Source organism: Cannabis sativa, chromosome 4 (genome assembly GCF_029168945.1).
Source record: "Cannabis sativa cultivar Pink pepper isolate KNU-18-1 chromosome 4, ASM2916894v1, whole genome shotgun sequence".
Lineage (NCBI taxonomy): Eukaryota > Viridiplantae > Streptophyta > Magnoliopsida > Rosales > Cannabaceae > Cannabis > Cannabis sativa.
Window position 1 is genome coordinate 5,826,671 of NC_083604.1, and position 20,758 is coordinate 5,847,428.

Consider the following 20,758-nt stretch of genomic DNA (forward strand, 5'->3'; position numbering starts at 1 on the left):
TGCCACTAAATATTTTATTTTCTTTTTATTCTTATTTGGTAATTTAGTCACTAAAATAAAATAAAGAATTAATATTATTTTAAATTTTGTGTTTTTGTAAAAGTTATTGATTTGGATTATGTGTTAAATGATAAAATAGATCATGTATTTTCTAAAAGGTCATGTTTGGTACGCAGGACTGGATTGGATTAGAGAGGCTAATTTGTCCAATTTCAGTGTTTGGGCATGTTAGAAGTTCGGATAACTAATCCAACTAACCTCATCTGTCTGGGATTTATCACATGCAGTAGGGTGGGATAAATAATGGATAAGTTAAAAAATACCTCTTTTTTGTATCTATTAATCAAAAATACTTTCATATTATTTTTTTATTAAAATATACCCACTTTTTGAGTGCATTCCTAATATATCATCACTCTTTACTTAAATCTAGCATATAATTTACATAACTTAAGAGATCTGACGGGGACATCATTCATAAAAGTGGGTATATCTAAAAAATATGAAAATAAAGGTAAAAATTAAAACAAGTATATAAAGTGGGTATACAATACAGGTGAGATTTTTTTTTATCGTTTTTTTAATTTTAATTTTATTAATATATTTTAAATTTAATAAGAATTTAAATGAAATAATTATCATACATTTAGTTATAAATTTTTTTATCAAAAATTTATTCATTAAAATTAGTGAAAATGTATAATTTTGAATTATTATACATAAGTTTTAAAAAAAATATTATTAATTAAACAATAGTTACTTAAATTGATTTTAAGAAAAATAATAATTATATATTATTTTTAAATTACTAGAAAATTTATATAAATATTTTAAAAAATTAATATTTATGTTAAATTTGTAAACAGTTTTATATTATTCAAGTATTTTATTTTACTATTTTAATTATTTATTAAATAAAAAATATGATAAAATATTTTATTATATATTTATGATATATATTTAATTATATGGGATACATTATTTTGTTTTATTTTATAATTTATTTATTTTTTATTTTGTTTTTTTGCTACGAATTATTCATTTCTATTTATTTATTATTATATATTTTTATTTTAATTTAAGTTTTTCTTTTTCTAAAATGAAATAAATAAAATAGTCCAATCTATTCTTAAACCAAACACAGGATTACTTTCAACATAATCCAATCTTGTCTAGTCCAGTCCAATCCAGTCCAATCATGCGTACCAAAACGGGCCCAAATAGTATAAATAGGACCTTGAGCCTAATTTTCAATAATGGTCATACACACCTCGTCGGCATAGAGCTGAGCGAAACGCGAAGAGAGAGAGAGAGAGAGAGAGAGAGAGAGAGAGAGAGAGAGAGAGAGAGAGAGAGAGAGAGAGAGAGAGAGAGAGAGAGATAGGGCCTTGTGGACTACTAAAAATGTGGAGGAAGCTAAATATTTTTTGGAAATGGGGTTTAGTTTAGGTTAGCTTGCGGGGGTCCACACCTTATCTCGGTGATTGGGTCTGGTTTGGATCGAAGGTGGAGGAAGAAGAAGAAGTTACATGGTTAGTATAATGTCCCCACTTCAAGCTTCCATTGGGCCCTTACACCCACGACATGATGGCTCTTATACACGAGTACGTCACTCTAGCTACTTCATGGAATGACGACTGATCCTACAGACCAACAAGAGTGTTTCTAGCGTGCTTTGTCCTCACTTGCACGCTTCCTGAGAAAACTTCCTAAGAGGTTACCTATCCTGAAATTACCCCAGGTCAAGCACGCTTAACCATGGAGTTCTTTCGAGATGGGCCAAAAAACAAGATGCACCTTGTTGATATAGGTAGTACTAATCAATTCATTTAAGCTATCTTCAACTGTGCAATCTCATACCTACACAGTCTCAGAATCATCTCACTTGACCTTCCCCTGGCGATGTGTGATTGCACAGCTTACCCAGTATTTCTTTTTACGGATCACGGGACCACTGATTGTCACAATTAGGTTGGGGGTTTTGGTCTTTCGAGAAGAAAGAGAAAGAGAAAGAAAAGAAAAAGGAAAAAAAGTTTTTTTTTTTATTTTTTTTAATATTTTAATAATTAATATTACTTGGATCACTAAAAGTTTACCATATGTACATTTGTGTACACGTAGGCAATTTACTGTGTCACTTAACTAAAATTTTTGAATGGGAAGGTAATGAGCAAAATAGAATCTAGGTTCAGTAGGTTTTATTTTCAAAATTTCATTTTTTATAATTAAGTATTAAAAAAGATAAAATTTAAATAATTTTACCGTAAAAATTTTAAAATATATGTGTGCACCATTATTAATCTTCATTAAAAAATTGTATTTGTTGTAATCATATTATTTAAGAAATAATTGTAAGCTATAATAAAAGTTTTCCAATTTTTTAAAAAATATATATTGGGTAAGCAAGTACGTGATGTGACAATGACATACATATTTTAAGGGTTATAATTAAAAGTACAACCCACTTAGCAGCCTAACACAATCCACTCCAACACCAAAAAGTTTGTTGGTATTGTAAATTTGTAATATATAATAAATAAGGCCAATCATGTTTGAATTGAAGGATGTGAAATCTCAATATCATTTAGCCATTAGATGGATATAGAATGTGCACTTTTGGTATCTTAGGGTTATATGTGTGCCATGAAGCAAGGATATGAAATTTGATAAAATTTGGTAACCGGCTCAATTTTATCCTATTATTATACTATCTTATATTAACATAATATTTTAAATTGGTATAGTAAATTGTACTTTTAATATTATTATTACTTTTTGTTTTGTTTTTATTATTAGTACGTTTACTTGTTTACTAGATGTGAATGTGATGTTATATTATTATTTTATTTGCATAACCTAAGTGACATTGAGATTTTTTTTTTTTTTTTTGCTAAAAGATCAAATTCCATTAAGCTAAAACGTGAAGTTTGGTGAGCACATGGGAGCTCACTTCCCGAAAACGAAGAAAACCATTACAAGTATGAGTCAAGCCCATCTAGCAAGAGCATGAGTCGCCTCATTAGACTCTCGCAGGATCCAACTTACAGAAAACACATTCCTATTCAAAACACGGAGCAACTTATTGAAAGAAAATTGAACATTCCAGTGCGGCCGATGACCTTCCACCAAAGCTTGCACCAATTGTCGATTGTCGGAAAAGAAATCAACTTCCTCCACAGCAGCAGCACAGGCCAAGTGAATCCCAAACATTAGCGCCTCCAACTCACCCTGTAAGACTGAAATCGCCTTCACATTCTTTGCCCTGAAGCACTTGGCAAACCCATCATTGTCAAAGAAAACAGCCACCACCGCGCCACCTTCCTTTGCAGAAGCATAGTCCACGAAACATTTCACTCGGTCTGGTCTCGGGAGGCCCCAACGAACCACCTCAATGCCACCACTCTGCCCATCACTCACGAAACCAGGGACCAACAAAGAACTATGTTCTTGGTAACACTTCTCCACAACAGCCCTTAACCCATCCAGCACCAAAGGAGTTTTGTTATGGAACATGTCATTCTTAACACTCCACAATTTATGATACACAATTGCACCATAAAGAACAAATTCATCTTGCTCGCTCTTTGACAAATTTTGAGAAAATGGGGGGTTGAAGCCACGTGACAGCTTCACGCCCACTCTCAAAATTGAAAGAGTTGATATGGATGTTCCATTTGCTAGCAAACCAGATATGATTACTGACATTACAGTGAGCAACAAAATGACTCACAACATCACCATTACCTTCACCACAAAGAACACATTGTCCAGGGCTATGCCCGAAAATAGACTGAAGCTTGGACCCAAACGGCAAAGTATCCTAGCAAAGCTTCCACAGAAAAAGCTTGAGCCTCTCATGCAATTTTAATTTCCAAATACGGCTACAAGTTAGATTAGTAAGGTTGAAGCGAGCCTCATTCAAATCCCAATACGCCCGTTTAATGGAGAATTCTCCCGAAGGAGCAGATTTCCAACACAAAGAATCATGAAACTGAAGGGAGTTGAAATCAACAACCTTAAAAATATTTAAAGCTTCAAGCCGAAACCAGGTTGAGATCAGCTGATAATTCCAATCTAATCCCGAATCCAACATAAGATCCCCAACATTAACATTCTCTGTGACTCTCGGATTAATGACACTATTGTCACAAACAAACCCGTCTCCTCCTGTCCAGCAACTCCAAATACTCACCTTTAATTCCTTCCCAATCATCCACACACTCTGATCTGTAATGAATTTTCTCGTTGCCCAAATACCTTTAGCCACTGGGGAAGCTGAGGCCGGCAGATTAGAAGAGAGAAAATCAGTTCTATTACAGTATTTTTCCAACAGCGCTGACTTCCAAATGGTCATGTGTTCTGAAGCCATCATCCAACCAAGTTTAGAGATCAGACAAAAGTTAATATCCTCAGTTCTTCTAAGGCCTAAACCATCACAAGACTTCGGCTTGAAAATGGAGTCCTAAGCTTTGAGAGCAAGAAATCTACCATCTTTAGTATTCCCAGTCCACCAAAATTTACGAAGGATACCATCAATCTTATTTGTCATCTTGTGAGGCAAAAGAAATACGGACATAGTATATATCAGGATCGAGGCCAACACGCTCTTAATCAGAGTTGTTCTAGCCGCTTGAGACAATAATTTGGCTCTCCACCCTTCTAGCCGCATGCTTATCTTTTCTATAATAAACTCGAACTCGGAGTTGTTCTTGCCACTGACAATCAAAGGATTTCCAAGAAATTTTTCACCTTTTGTAATTTCTTCAAACCCAAGACTGGAAAAAATATCCTCCCGGCATCTCAGAGTGCAATTCTTAGAGAAGATGAGTTTATTGTTTAATGCTGATTATATGTTAGTCTATTTCAGAGATGATTAGATAACATGTGATTTAGGATCTAAAAGATCTAAAAAAAATTAAGTTAATTTTTAGAATATGTCATTCACATTAAGAAAGAGAATAGTAATTAGAATTAACAGTTGGGTAAGTAAATCAACAGAATCCGCTTCTCTAATTTCCTATCGTTAAATAAATATATTTTCATTACTTAATTTTATTTTCTGGTTATTCTTTGTTTTTATCTTCAACAAAAATTATTGTTTACCAAATAGAAATATAAGTCTAATTTAGTGGTATTCAGTATAATTCTTTGTGGGATCGACCTCACAGGTGTGAGTACTACTTGATTATGTGCACTTACGTAGTTATTTATAATTTTTCGTAACAAGTTGGTACCCATGTCCTTGACAAAGTAGTAGTCTTCGACGAACCTGCCAATCTTGGTCACTGTCTTGTCCGTTGTACCACTTAGCCAGTGATATTCGTTTTGGGAAAAGCAGAAGTGCCCTGATTTGTTCTACTTTGGGCTCGATTGCAGATTGAACAGCCATTTGGTATCATGAGCAGATGGCTGACCCCATCCTTATGTAGCGTACAACGCGGTCAGATATTTTATGCCTTTAGGAGTAAATTGGGTTGGACATATATGATAATAGTTGGCCATCTCCTTGAAATATGGATGCAAAAGTAGAATTTCATCATACTTAGCAAGAGGTCCTGAACATGCGCAGATGCCACTCCTAGGATTTGAAGCTAGCTGCCCAGGATTAGGAAGGAAGGCCTCCACCTTCCCAAGGAGATCTTCTTCAAAGAGATTCGTTAATCTCTTGAAAGTAAGCACGGATGGGGGTGAGACCCACCGAGGACCCTTTGGACCTTTAGTGCCTAGAGGTTGAGCCTTTGTGTGTTCCTCATTAACATAGTCTTAGCCCGCCACCAAAACAGGTTCTCCAGCCTCATTGTGGCCGCCAAAGGGAAGTACTTGAACTTCCTCTTCCTCTTCTTCTTCTGCTCCTTCTCTTTCAGCCTCAGCGGGACTGGCAAGACAGACCTCGCCCTGGTCCTCAATCTCTTGGACCTCAACATCCCCTTCAACAACTTTAGCATCCTCACTTAGAGGCCTAGCTTGTTCTACCCCAGTTGTTGCAAATAGCCGAATAAAGTGAGGGTTGGATGCCAAGGCCTTCCTCATGGTTTTTTTGGTTTGTGCCATCATTCTATGTTTGGATGGAAGATTTAATTCATATGTGTGTCTTGCAATGGTCACGACAACGTCAGCTACGGCAGTATGCATGGCAGAGGGAGTTGGTCAAGATTCTGGTAATGTGTCTAACAACACCATATCGAACCCTATACGTCGAGGAAGCATGAAGATAACACCTACAACCTTTCTTCAATTCCTAGATAAAATGGTTGTACCCTTCTCCACGTATCTAGTATGGGTATTGATGGTGCTGCACCACGGGATTTGGGGATTCTGAGGGGTCACTACTGACTTTCCAATCTTCAAAACTAGAATTTAAAAGGTTTTCATTAGAAGAAGATGAATTTGCACTTAACCGAAGATGATTCTCATAAAGGAGTTGAAGGAGATCCTGGTCGATATGATGACCACCTTCCTAGTACTCACTAGGGTTCACCTACAAAAAGAGGGAGACAAAAGTGAGAGTTGGACGGGGAATTAAGGAGGAAAACATATATGATATGCCGATTGGGTCGATTCAAATAAAAAAAGAAGGAATTTCATTCCAAAATGGAATTCTCAAATCTAGATGTTTAAAATCACGAAGAATATCTATAAATTCTTTGGAAACCCACGAATGGGTGAATTTGGACAATTTCAAGCAAAATGTGGTAAGAAATTAAAGAATCAAAAGACCTGAGCATATGTTAGTCAAAGTTAAAAGGTCTAATATCTTCTACTCTTAGATCAGTCAATAATAATTCAAGAACACAAAATTTACAATAGAAAAATCAAAAAATATTGCATGTATTCAAAAGAAATTACATAAAGGAGAGGAAAGACAACTTACTCATCATTTGTAGCTTTCTGAATATGCTCGGATGGCTTTAGCAATGGAGATTATAAGAGAGTTTCTTTGAAGAAAAGAGAAAAGTTGTTTGCTCTGACTTTCTGGAAGATAAAATGGCTAAAAGAGTTTCAATAAGGCTTAAATCCCCTTTTATAGATATTTGGAGGGATCAATTAATCAATTTAAAATTTAAAATTTTGGGTTTTTCCCCAAAAAAAGAACGTTAGGTTTCATTACAACAGTACAAACGTCACACATGTAATGTCGTGCAACTGTCAGTGCATAATTTGAGGTACAACTTTCAAGATAGCATTAAATGTCCCAAACATCAAAGAGACGTTCGATCAAGTCACATCGGATCAAAGATGAGAACCAGACACGCGTCACCCATATGATCAGCTTCGTGGCTGACTAAGTCCATGTGCGACCAGGAAGATCCCACGCAAACTTGGGAGGTAAATGTTATCCAAATTTCTGTATGATGATGTGGCATCCATCTAGGTGACACGTAGAACACATTTTATAATCTGGACGAACAGTTCTACTTTTAGTAGGATGTATAGGAAGAGTTGACTCTTAAGGTCACAAACAGAAGTTGCGACATCCAAGTAAAGTACACGTGGACATCCGACTAGCTTCCATCAAGTAGTTGGCTCGCATGCACCGATCAGGGCATGTGAGATAGAAAATTCAGAGATATATCTCATGTATTCTCAAGCTTGCAAGTCACTACACTATCCCTAAATTCATGGGATAGATTTGTATCTTTAGAGAAAAAAAAAGCAATCTGCCAAGTTTCTTGTTTGTTTATTGTAATTATAGAAAATAAATTAGTTTACCATTTTATTTATTATTGATTTTAGGAAACTAATTTGATGTAATTAATCTCTATAAATAGTGGACTCATCTCACTATTTAGGGACACGAAATTCATTCAGAAAGAGAACACTCATGAGAGAAACCTCGATCTAAGAGTAAATTACTCAAAAATCATTGTAAGAGCTTTCAAGAGAAGTCAAGACATTCTTCAATGAACTAAAGGGGAGTGGGCTATTACCATATAAGGGGTCGAACCTCTATAAATTATGGTGTTTTCTTTACTTTATATTATTTATATTTTGTTATTTGATTATTCTCAATCACTTTAATTTGATTTACTGTCGTTAACTAAAAATGAGGTCAACAATATTTTATCTTCTATAAACTATTATATTTCAATTTAACTATTAGCATTATCCTTATACTAACTATTATCTAAAACTTTAGGTATGGTATCATATTATAAATTTGTAATCATATAAATATTAAATAATATATTATAATTAGCTATTAATATCAAATGGTATAATACATATATTGGAACACTAGAACAACAAGAACAAGATCAGCAACAGCAAAAAACTAATGCCAGCTGTCACAAGTCAGCTCCAACTGACTCTGACATAACAAACTCAAGTTTGTTAATTCAGTTATTAACTGATTGTATAACTCTATAATGAAATCATTATATAAATAAAGATCATTGGCCAACCGTTTTAGTTCAGCAGCAAATTTTAATTTTTCATTCATTGTGTCCACTTTCTCTTTCACCATCTTTTTCCTTTCTTTGTTTTCTTTCAAACGTGTCCTTAGATATCTTGCTAGCACCACACACTTGGGACTTACATTTACACCAGTCAAGAACTTCCAACTCCAAGGCTACACTGACTCGGATTGGGCAGGCTATCATGATGACAGAAAATCCACCTTTGGTTATAGCATACTCCTAGACAACAATCTCTTAAGCTGGTATTTCAAAAAGCAACAGGTGGTTGCTAGATCCAGCACTGAATCCGAGTATAGAGCCTTTGCTCTTGCCACCTTAGACGTTATTTGGATTCAATCTCTTCTTGCTGAACTGTCCATACATCTATCGACTTGTCCCATTCTATGGTGTGATAACCTCGGAGCTAGCTCCTTAGCCTCCAATCCTGTGTTTCATGCCAAAACGAAACATATAGAAATAGACTTGCACTTTGTGCGTGACAGAGTCCTCTCCAAAATGCTTGAAGTTCACTATGTTGATACAATTCATCAGGTTGCTGATATCTTTACCAAGGTCTTGCCCATATCATCCTTTGCTTTTCTAAGAAACAAATTGACACTTGGTGTCCACCCATGTCACTTAAGGGGGGATATTGGAACACTAGAACAGCAAGAACAAGATCAGCAACACAACAACAAGATCAATAACAAACTAATGCTAGCTATCACAAGTCAGCTCCAACCGACTCTGACATAACAAACTCAAGTTTGTTAATTCAGTTATTAATTGATTGCATTTTTCTCTGATTGTATTCCTCTGTAATGAAATCATTATATAAATAAAGATCTTTTGGCCAACTGTTTTAGTTGAGCAGCAAATTTCCATTTTTCATCCATTGTGTCCACTTTCTCTTTCTCCATCTTTTTCTTTTTCTGTTTTCTTTCAACATACAACAATACAACATCATACTACCTACTAATAATGTATTATCTTAAAATATACTATGCATAAAAAGCATATAAAATTTAATACTTTTCACAATATACTTAGGCACACTAATTTTGGTATCCATTGCAATGTTTGTCTTCGATTTGAAAAATTAGCTATATGTAATTATATTATAATTAATTTGGGTATATTATTTTTTTATAATAAATTAGTAGTTATTTTGTAATAGTATTTGTAAGTCCCCTAAATACAATCATTTTTTTTTATCAACAATGAAATAAAAAAATATCTTTAGAATCCTTTTCTTTTGAAATGGGTATCTTTAGAATCTTAAGTTATGATAAAGTAATCATAAGAGGTATCTATTTTAGAATCACTACTTTTTATACAAAAGCAGCACCAGCTTTAATTAGCATAAAGTACAGGAGATTGGATTTCTCAAGATTCTTAAGTTGGGTTTGATTTGGTTGGAAATAATGAAATAGAACGGAATAGAAAGAAAATAATTTTTATTTCATTCCTTTGTTTAGTTATATTTTAAAATATTGGAATGACATTTCAATGGAAGGTTCTTTCCACCATTTTGGTAGAATGACTATTCCATTTTAAAAAGAAAAGAAAGACCATTCCAATGTAACAAGAAAAAAAAATTTAATAATTTGTTTTATCAATTTTTTTTATGCATTTTAAATTTTATTTCATTCCAATTCTATTCCTATTTTTATTCTCATTCCTCCCAATCAAACGCCACTTTATAGTTACACAGAATTTTGTGCCTTAGCCAATGCTGCTGCTAAAATGAAGTGGCTGGTGTCTCTTCTTTCTGAGTTACAGGTCACATTTCTTGAGTCTCCTATTCTGTGGGTTGACAACCAAAGAGCTGCTGCTCTTGCCGCCAATCCAGTATTTCACGCACACTTTATTCGTGATCAACTCCTAGCTCAGCACTTATCAAAAAAAAAAAAAAAAAAAAAAAAAAAAAAAAAAAAAAAAAAACTCCTAGCTCAATAACTACAAGTGCACAATGTTCCATCTATCGACCAATTAGCAGACGCACTCACCAAACTTCTATTCATTGATCGTTTCAACTATCTCAAAATCAAACTTAAAGTCAATCTCAACTCCCTTTTGTTTTTGTTTAAGGGGGGGTTAATAACTGATCTTATATAATCAATTAGTTTAGTTACAAATTGTTTTGGTTAGCTAATTACAAAAGTAGTAAGGAATTTTGTTAAACAGTTTGTGAGTGAGTATGTAAGCTAGCTCACTTTGTAACAAACTCTGTATCTTGAGGCTATATAAATAAACCCTTGATCAACTTCAGTGATCAAGTTTCCATTGCATATTCCATTGTTGTTTTTATAAAACAGTTTGTAAATGTCTTTAGTTTATAATCTACTTTTGAGAAGACTAGGAATTTCTATTATGGATATACAATAACCCTACATGTGGGCTGTTTCGTTATTCTATTCATGAAAACAATAATATACCATATTCCTTCCACTCTTGATTTTTCACTTACGGTTTGCTTTGCCACATAAAATATATATATAGTAAGAAAATAAATCTCAAGAAAATATTTCATCAAGAACATGTGCATATGAATTTATATAAAAAATTTATAGTGAACTAACACAGTTCAAGACAAAGAGTGCAGGACCATGAGTTTCCACAGCCATTGATATTGAGTGGTTTGCTATTCCATAGTCCTTCCCACTCCATACTTCTTTGTACTTGCATGAACCATCATTCAAATTGGCACCAGGTAGGGCCTTGGCCAGGTCTGACATCTTCGCTGATATTACTGTCTTCACTGGGTTCAGGTTGAAAAAAGCAACATACACTTCTCCTATGGAGGTATCACTCTTTGTTAGAAACAATCACATAAATAACATTACTAGAGGACTTGTTTTATGAAAACATGTTTCCATTTCGATTTCGAAAATCAAGCATTTCAGTTTGATAGAATCAATCTATTACTGGGCAAGAAGTTTTAATTCTTTTGTTTCTCAAACTTAGTAAAAGTCTTCTTGTCTTTTTCTAAATTTATGAAGCTTGTTCAAGTATTTACTAGAAATTAATAACACTAACTTAGGTTTTCAGTTGGGTGGGAGGTAAGGGGTCTAACCTTTTCTTCCAGTTGCAATCCAAGAGCGAACTCCGGCTGAGTTGCTTTTAGCTGCTTCAATGATCAGCAATAGTAAGTTAATAAATTTAAAGATTATACTCTCCAAAGATAGTGTTAAATCAAAGTAGGCAAGCATTCTTTTTCACTTGAATTACACTTATTATAGGCATTCAGTTTTAAAATTTATCACCTTCGTCAGACTTCACTGTCGCGCATAGGCCAGAATAACTATTTGTGAGGGTGCCATTTTGATGCAATTCCCACATCTATCAAGATTTCATTGCAGGTTAAAAGTATATTTTGAATCAGAAAATGTTCAAAGAATATTGGTGTGACACTCAAATATTGGATGCAGCCAATTTTCATGATAGAAAATGAAAAATAGGAAAACATGGTTACCTGATTTGCATCCCTTCTGCAAGGCGAGAATGAGCCCCTCTTGTACTCTTTTGAGGTGATCTTTCGTTTTGGAGAAGCATGCAAACAAAATCCAGTTCGATGGTTTGCTAATAAATGAAGTTTTCCTTGATATTGTTGTTCGTCGGTTATGTCTTCATCTCTAAAATAACAATGAACATAAAATTACCGTGATAGTATTAAAGAAATATTCTATTCCAGCAAGAAATTCGAGACATCATAAGCGAGAATCGAAAAACACAATTACGATGTTAGTCGTGATTCTCTCTTGTATAGGCAAAAGGGTGGTGTCTGATGTTTGTTTCCCAAATTTAGTTTCCAACATATCTGTTCAGAATCTTGCTCTACAGCTTCAGCAGACCAACCAACTGCTTTTGTGTCTGCACAGCTAGTAAGACCCAAAACTTGTACTTCTAAAGTTTTATCAGACAAACATTTTCTTTTGGTATTCTTATCTCCCTCCTTTGAGCTTGTTGCACTAGTAATATAGGGAAACTGTAAATTCAACAACAAAATAACTTATATAGCTACAAGAAAGAATTCATCTTTATCAAGGTAAGCCAAGATTTAGAAAAGTTATCATGCCTCCATATTATTTGAGCTAAATTGATTTATCTCCAGCAGAGTAGGGTTGGTAATCAGACTGAGAGTGGCCTCATCCAGGTTTCTAACATCTCCTCCATACATGAGTGGAGACTTGGCCATAGACCACAAAGTCATCTGTGAATTCGAAATAAATTAGATTTCAAAAGGGTACTTAGTAATTTGAGAGTACTGTGGGAATAAACCAACTTGCAGTGATTCATGTACCTGAGTTCTTTGCTCATAAAAGTTGAGGTTACATTTTCTGTGTGGGCCATTATTTGAACCTAATGTCATGAAAATCAAAACAATGATTATCTAACTGGGTATCACTACCAAAACTAAGATTCTGTTTTGATAACAATGAGTAAACAGCAAAACAGAACTAGATTATTTATCATAATGATTACCCTAAAGAAGATTGAATTATCACGGTTTTCTTTAGCTTCTTAACTTTGATGAGTTCATCAATCTTATTCTTGTTTATGTGAGTCAAAACAGTATCAACATATAGTGGAAAAATGAAACATCGAGTATTGACCTGGATCAGTTAGCCATCCCAGTGGTAGCATATCCAAGTCGGGCCATGACTTCCCAAGCAATCCCTTTGCTCCTACCATATTAGAGGTTGAAAAGTCCCTGATAGCGAACAGGATGAATAATGTTACAGGCTAATCACTAAACTTTAGTTCTTTCCTTGGAAGAAGAAACCGAATGGGAAAGAGATAACTCTGCTCTGAAATCAAGTTTTGAACAGGAAAACTCGTCACCTGGTAACATCAAAATGGGATGCAACATCACGCCAAGTATCCCAATCATCCCCAGTTATCCGATACATGTTTACCAATCCACTCACAGCCTTGGCCATGGCAGGTGTCACACTGGTTCCAGGAGACAAAGAATACAGTATAGGACGATCAAGTTCCTTCAGAACCTGCACAAGCAAATGAAGAGAAAATATTGGTAGTGATGACATTACTAAAGACATAAAGAATAATAAAGCAGGCTAGCTTACCTCTGAAACAAAGCTTATTTCATTCACATCCAAATCATCACCAAATACACAGTCATGTTTCACTGAATGAAAAAGAGAAGTAAATATCAAGATAAGTTTAAGTGATGCTAATTAATTATGTCATAGTTCTGTATGTATATCATATCAGTGAAACTAATTATGAAGATAAGTTTCATTCATCAGAAGGTCAAATTACCGAAATCAACACCCCACTCGGCATACTGTTCATATAATGACCTGAGAAAGGCCCTTCCAGCCCCTGACTTGGTATTCACACTCATGAAACCATGTGACATCCATGCACAAGCCCTTTCCTTGATCCCTATATCTTTTGCAGTCCATTTTTTTCCACCTTCTTCATAGGCGATTCCCTGAAATTAATAGGAAGTGAAAGCTCAAGCATCGTTAGCGCTTTCCAAAGAGTTTATGGTTGCTCCACAAACCAAAAGATTTGGTGTTGTGTTAGCTAATGATTCTTACAACAGATAAACTACAATGAATAATGCATCATAGACCCATTGCAGTAAAATTCATACTAAAGGTAAGAGTTTATACCTTGGTTGTGTCCAAGATAGGAGTATTTGCATTTACAGCCTGTGTACTAATTCCTCTCATGACATGAATTCCAAACTTCAAACCCATGCTATGTACTTTCTTAGCTACTTCACTGAACCCTTTTCCTCCTTTGGAAGAAGGCCACCTAACTGGATCAGGGATCATTCTACCCCATTTGTCAATTACATCAAATCCAAGTGAGTCTACATAAGCCCCCGGTACCTTTCTTCTATACCAAAGATAATCCACAACCACATACTGCATTCATTGCAAGGGAAAATGAAAGCACTGTCAAAATAAATATCTCCCACTCTCTTACAGACAAAACAAATATAAACAAATAATCAATATAGGTAACCTCGTATCCATGAGGAAGTAGCTTCTTAGATATGGTTTCAGCACTTTGCAGAAACTCTTCCTCAGAAACTGTCCAGCAAAAAGAATCATACGAGTTCCAACCTCTGGGTGGCAAGCTAGCATGCTCAACTGCTTGCACTCTGAAATTGAAAATCACATCACATCATTGCTTAATGAGAATGACCATTTTCTTTCAGATGGGATGTAAAATGATTTTGCCACATAAAAGCACAATTTCATTTCGACCAACGAGTATGGTGCAATATTACCTTTTGCCCAGAAGCTAAAATTTGGTAAGTATAACAAAGTTCATAACTTTCAAAAATGGGTTTAACAAGATGTAACGAATATGCTTGAAAAATCACTGAAAAGTCGGTATTTTAGGAAATAATGAAGCAAAAATAGACATAGTTCTGAAATGGGTTTTTTGAATTATCACCGAATTTCCTATTAAAAGGAAGAAAAGAAATTGGTCAACAATATTCAGTCATCATATTTGAATTTGCAACAAAAGACAAAGTAATTTAATTCACAAGCAAAATTCTCACTTCACAATTATGATGACGATGATAAGATGAGCAAGATTGAAGAAGCTAGAGAGAGAAAAAGAAGTACCTGTAAAGGATAAGAGAAAGGGAAAGGAAGAAGAAGCATATGGAGCTTGAGAAATAGACCTGCAAATTCATTGTTAGAGTAAAACTATTGAATTTCTTTGGGGTATGATATAATGAGGAAACTGACAGTGATACCATCCAGTTAAACTTTCTTCTTATTAGCGGGTAAAAAAATTGAAAAAAGGAATAATCAGTAACAGATGGGTGCAGATCCTATGTTTTAAATAAACTTCATCAACGGTTCGTAAGGTTTTTGCATTTATTTATTTTAGGATATGTCTTGAAATATGTTCTTATCTGATTAATATTTTTCAAAAATGTATTAATAATACAATACAATATTGCTGTACTATGATATCATTAAATGCTCAAACTGCAATGTCCTGCTCTCTGTCGCAATCATAAATAAGTAATAATGATATGTTTCTAAACTCGTTGAAAAAAAATCCATCTAGTGTATATGGTATGGAAATAGAATACTGTCTATGCCTTATGCCATTTTCTATATTTTTTTTAGATGAAATATATCTGTGAGAAATGAGTCATTTCTGACTGAATACTCTCTCTCTAATAAATATAATCCATATCTATTTAACTATTTACAGTTACACGACGATGACCATGACAATGACTCCTTGACCATTTAGAATATTTGTTCGGATCCACATTAATGATACAATAAAGTTAATATTTATATACTCTTAGTCTCACTGTATATTCTGACATTAAAGAAGGAAAAAAGCCTCATTTTTATTTAATTAAAAATTTAAAAAAAAAAAAGAAGTCTCTGAGCTAGCATCGCTTTGAATGAATCAGTGGATTTTTTTCTGTCAGTATTTTGGTCAATATGATTAAAAAAAACTTATAGCAATCTCAAAAGTAAATATACTCATCAATTTAGAGTGATTAAGGTTTTCACCAGCAATAGCCGCATTTAAGAAACCCTTCACATTTCACTTGTAACTTTACACGGTTTAGATGATACATGAAAATTTTATGTTGTTCTTGAGACAGAACAGAACTGCAAAACCCCCCTCCCCTTCCCCCAAAAAAAAATTAGAAAAAAATCGAGACCTTAACCTTAAGTAACCTTGATCGCCTATTGTTTCTGAAAAGAAGATACAACAAATGGTGTTATAAAAATGATGGCTCGACATAAAATTGTTAAAATAATAAGAAAAAAAAATCTATCCCTGCTGCTGTCTGTACTTTTCGCCTCCTAACTCTTCCATTTCCAACGTCAGCCTTCGCAATGGCCGCCACTCCAAGCAGATTTGTTCAAGGCCTTCAGGCTTAAATTTCTATTAGCATTATATCCCGAGTTCTCAGAGTCGATAAGGCCTTAAAATTTTGAGCTGGATATGTTCTTTGTTCAGGCTTTGCACATGCATGGAGTTAGAGGGTTCTCCCACAAGTCATAGTTAGGGAAGGTTTCTTCCGGCAATCCTGTTCGGGTCTGGTGGGTGACAATTACATCCTCGGCGAAGGTAGCCCATCCCATATATGGGTCTCCAAAAGATTTAGACATAAGGCCCTTGTCCGGTTTTATGGACTTTTGACGGTGGCCCATGTATCGTCGAGCTCCTATGATCAGCTTAGCGAAGTTACCTCCATGAGTCATTACAAAAACATCAGACTTCAAGCACACCAAGAAATCCAGTGCTGCCAAGCTAGTCACATGCTTCCTGAATTTATCCAACTCTTCTTTTGTTGCCAACTCCTGCTTTGTTACCTGTCACAAATATTCAGATTTCACAAAACTGAGAATTGAGTTCAAGATTCATGGGTAAGAGTAACATAATGTTACAATTTCGATTTGTAGATTGGATTGACTATTTATTGGTTTACAAGAAACATTTCCATACCAGATTTGGAAACATGTTTCTGAGAGGTGCCATTCTGTTCTGACCACCGTAGACTTGTCCTGAAGCAACATAAATTTGAGTTTCCTTGGGATAACCCATTGCACGGAGAATGACTGCCACTTCCCCTGGCTCAAGCGGACATCGTCCTTCCTTTCTCTTCTGCAAGGCCAGTTGCCATAGATGGGAACCATTCTGCAGGGACCACAAATGATTTATAATCCATGCTCTTTTTAAGTTCTCCTCTGGCGAAAAGGATACATCAGTTATTACTTATTAAGTTACCTTATAACGCCGTGGCCATTCTTTTTTTCTGTATTCCGCCATACTAGCTTTTTCTTCTCTTGTCGCCACAAAATCACAGAAAGACAAGCCTACCATCCCTTTCTCAAACCTAAGATGAAGAGCCCTGTTTTGTGGAAGTTTGTTAGCACTGTTAGGTTTAAAATTTGTACACCTGTACAATTAAAGGTAATGTTTCCAATGCCAACTCTTACATGTACGGATTTGAACCTCCAGTGCGGTTTCTCATCCTTGCAGCCAATAAATCAGCCATCTGCTCTATCTCGGGCAGAAACTTCAGAGCATGATAGTTCACCCTACACCTCAGCCTATTGATCTCCGAAGGAACATTATCATACCTAAAAGAATACAACTTCACCATCAGCTAAAATGATCTATCAAAACCATGTTATTATTACCCTTTTTTCCCTCTTAAAATAGCATTTTCACAATAAGGCTTATACAATTGAATTAGTGTTAAGACTTGAGAAACAATGACTTACCCAAGTCGATCAACAAATGGCTTTAGGGCCATTATCTTCTTCTCCTTGACTCGAGGAAGAACATTGTCAATATAAAATTGTGCGGGTGCATACTTTGGTATATTTTTTACCGTCCGTCTGGAAAACAAACAGATTTGCTACCTGTCAGTGCCAAATTGCAGCAAAAAGGTACTAGGCCAACCAAATTCAATTTTAAGGACTCTTCTAAACATGCCACAAAAAGAAAGATAAATTTCAAAGGTCTAGCCTTTCTTTCTTGGCTTGATAAATCACAACTATACAGATATTTAGGTTTTGTCAATCAAGCAGGTCAGACTAAGCCCTTTATTATAGTTCACACTTAACAGATATCTTTATTGTCAATAGGTGTCAAATCAAAACTTCATATCTTGCTCTTTACAAAATGATAATTAATTACATTGATAGATACATAAACCATAGAAAACATAAGACTAACTAACCTTATGCTTGTAAAAAGCTCTGTTTTGTCTGTAAACCACTCAGGAATATCACGAACAATTCGCACATCGTCCTTTAGGTAATCAATGAAATGATCTACATCAAAGATGTCTTCAAAATTCCTGTACACATTTCCACATTCATGAGCAGCAAGCAAACATTAGACTCACTGAGGACTAACTGAATCTACACAACTGCATGGTGGCTGCAGCAAGAACTATGTCATCATCAACTCTCATCCAATAAATTTCAGATATTATATTACCCTTATTTCCAAAATACAACAATGTGTACTGGCAAAATCAGAAAACACCAGAAGTTATGAGAAAATTTACAAAGAAATCTTACGTTTTGTCTTTCCAAATCTGATCCTGCTTTAGTACTGGCAAAATCAGGGTCGCATTCATTATCTTAGCCACGGCAACTGCATTGCATATCTGCATCCAAGAAACTGTTAAATTAAATGGCTCAAAATAACTCGTAATAAACACATCACAAAAATATAAATCTAAGAAAACAAAAAATAGTTTATTGCCAGTAAATAGTTTGATGTTATATGCTACTTTAAGCTCTTACTCTATAGATATGGGAAGCTGAAATTCAGCCGTATACAAACTATCAAATCAATCCTTTTAGAAAGCAGATGAACTGCATTCTAGAACCACCCATCTCAACACCATACAATGCTCATTTAGTGAGTCACTCGACTGAGTCTAGTGTCAGTTTCCACGATCAAGTTCTATTGGAAGTGGGGAGGTTTAACAATTATATGTAATTCAGAATATGGTTATTGTAGCCACTTGGTCGGCGGGAAGGGTTCAAGTCCAGAATATGGCTATTGTAACAATTATTTTGTCAATAAGATTCAGTTCAGTTCATCAAAACATGACTTACAGCAATTCTTTGTTGATTTAGACCTCCCTCAGCATGGATGAAAATGTATCCATTTGTTTCATTTTCAGGAGGAACATCTGTGCATTCCCAGCAATGTATCAAACACTAAACTTATAATCTATCCATAGATACATATATATAACTTTAGAAAACAAAACTTAATCAAGTACCTGATAGACCGCCATCTCGACGCTCAGCACATGGCTTCCAAGAAGTGGTTGCTGAGAGAGGATTCTCCCATAGAGACGGAGATTCTTTAACCTTTGAAAGGAAACACCACCATAAATTTGAATTAAAGGGTTAATCAGGAGCATTGCTAGCAACAATCAAATTAAAGATCTTTTAATACTTACTTGAGGGCAATGAAGAACAATGCCATCTTTCCTACACAAGTATGGAGTATTCTGTATTAAGTTGAAAACAAAGTTGGGTAAAATCAGTAATCAGTAGTCAGTACTAACAAATTATTAATATCATAGTACTCTCCAACAGTATCAAAGGCGCCAAATTCAATCAAATTTTATTTCAAAACAAGCTAAAAAAAAAACAAATCCCAATTTCAAAGCACCACCCTAGTTCTCAATCAAATAACAAAAACACCAAACAATTCAACATTTGAGATTCAACTACAGTTCTAATTCCATTGACCTATCTCTAACGAAAGACAATGTACGAAAATTCAAATGAATGTGAATAATGGAAGGGAACTCACTAAACGTCTAACGACGGAGAAAATCGAGATCGAAGCGACGAGAACAACAAAAACGAGCAAGAATATTGAGATCCTGGAGCTTTGCGTAGAAACCCTAACATCTTCGTTTAGAAATGGGCAAAGAGAGTGAAAATAAGAGCAGAAAGAACGGTCACCGCGATCTTTGTGAACATGGCGACCGCGTGCGTCGTCGTCTGATTGAGTATCGGAGATCAAAGGGGAGGAATCCTCGTCGCGCTTCATCGGAGAAGATGAGGATCGAGCTCCGATCGAACTCGAGTGCCTCAACTCAGCCATGGCTCGCTTCGGGCTGTGTGAGCCAGAGTTCTGAGTGAATCGTTTCTTGCTCTGCTGAAGAGGTTCGTCACAGTCCATGCGATTTCAGATTTTCTTCACTACCGAAAAACAAAATTGAAGTGTTTTGGAAACTTTTGGGGTCAAATCGTAATTAAGTAATTAACTGAGGGTGGTTTTGTCATTTCATTGTGGCGACCGGACTGGTCTGAACATGATATTAAAATGTGAGAATCTACGGCTGAGATTGATTTGAACATTATGGTACCTTCTCTGTGTTGAGTGGCTCTCAGAACTTTCATAAATTGTTTTCACGGAGTAATATGCACGTGATCAACGTTTTCATCCAACGACAAAACCATGAACCCAATGGACTATAAACGACACACAAAAGGGTATCTTATTTATCTTCTCTCATTTCTCTTTTTAACAAAAATATTTCCAAAACAAAGTTCAATAATTTGTATTTTTGAAAATATTAATGTTACATGAAAAAGGCGTTGTTGTCATTTTGTCATTATTTTTTTAGAAAAGTATATTTTGAAAAATTGTATAGTATATTTTTGGAATAAATGAATGCTATCAAAAAAATAGTAATATAAAATATTACTTGTTTGTTTTGAAGGTTTAATATTAAAATATTATTTCTTTAGTAATAGAATTACTTTTAAGGAGAGTAATCTAAATATGGCGTTTGAATTATTCTTTTCTATTATATTAACTAGGTGATTGTTACGTGT

General features: G+C 34.8%; 1 protein-coding gene across 3 annotated transcripts; it reads right to left on the bottom strand.

Moving 5' to 3' along the window:
- Positions 1–10,776: 10,776 nt before the first annotated feature.
- On the bottom strand, positions 10,777–20,203 carry LOC115714929 (protein PECTIC ARABINOGALACTAN SYNTHESIS-RELATED). 3 transcript variants are annotated; one of them, XM_030643691.2, is made up of 14 exons: positions 19,730–20,144; positions 14,400–14,527; positions 14,042–14,299; positions 13,683–13,857; positions 13,487–13,548; positions 13,242–13,405; positions 13,013–13,110; positions 12,700–12,758; positions 12,475–12,609; positions 12,137–12,384; positions 11,872–12,031; positions 11,663–11,738; positions 11,473–11,523; positions 10,777–11,193 (listed from the first exon to the last, which is right to left on the bottom strand). In XM_030643691.2, exons 1-14 carry the CDS (start codon positions 20,097–20,099, stop codon positions 10,964–10,966), a joined length of 2,214 nt encoding a protein of 737 aa, XP_030499551.2. In that variant the 5' UTR covers positions 20,100–20,144; the 3' UTR covers positions 10,777–10,963. The 3 variants fall into 3 exon arrangements, with proteins under 3 accessions (XP_030499551.2, XP_030499548.2, XP_030499549.2); XM_030643688.2 differs by lacking the exon at positions 19,730–20,144 and adding an exon at positions 15,014–15,331 and having other exon boundaries at positions 14,400–14,538; XM_030643689.2 differs by lacking the exons at positions 10,777–11,193; positions 11,473–11,523; positions 11,663–11,738; ... (8 more) ...; positions 14,042–14,299; positions 14,400–14,527 and adding exons at positions 15,925–16,744; positions 16,878–17,069; positions 17,160–17,283; ... (5 more) ...; positions 19,183–19,273; positions 19,366–19,416 and having other exon boundaries at positions 19,725–20,203.
- Between the last annotated feature and the right edge of the window lie 555 nt (positions 20,204–20,758).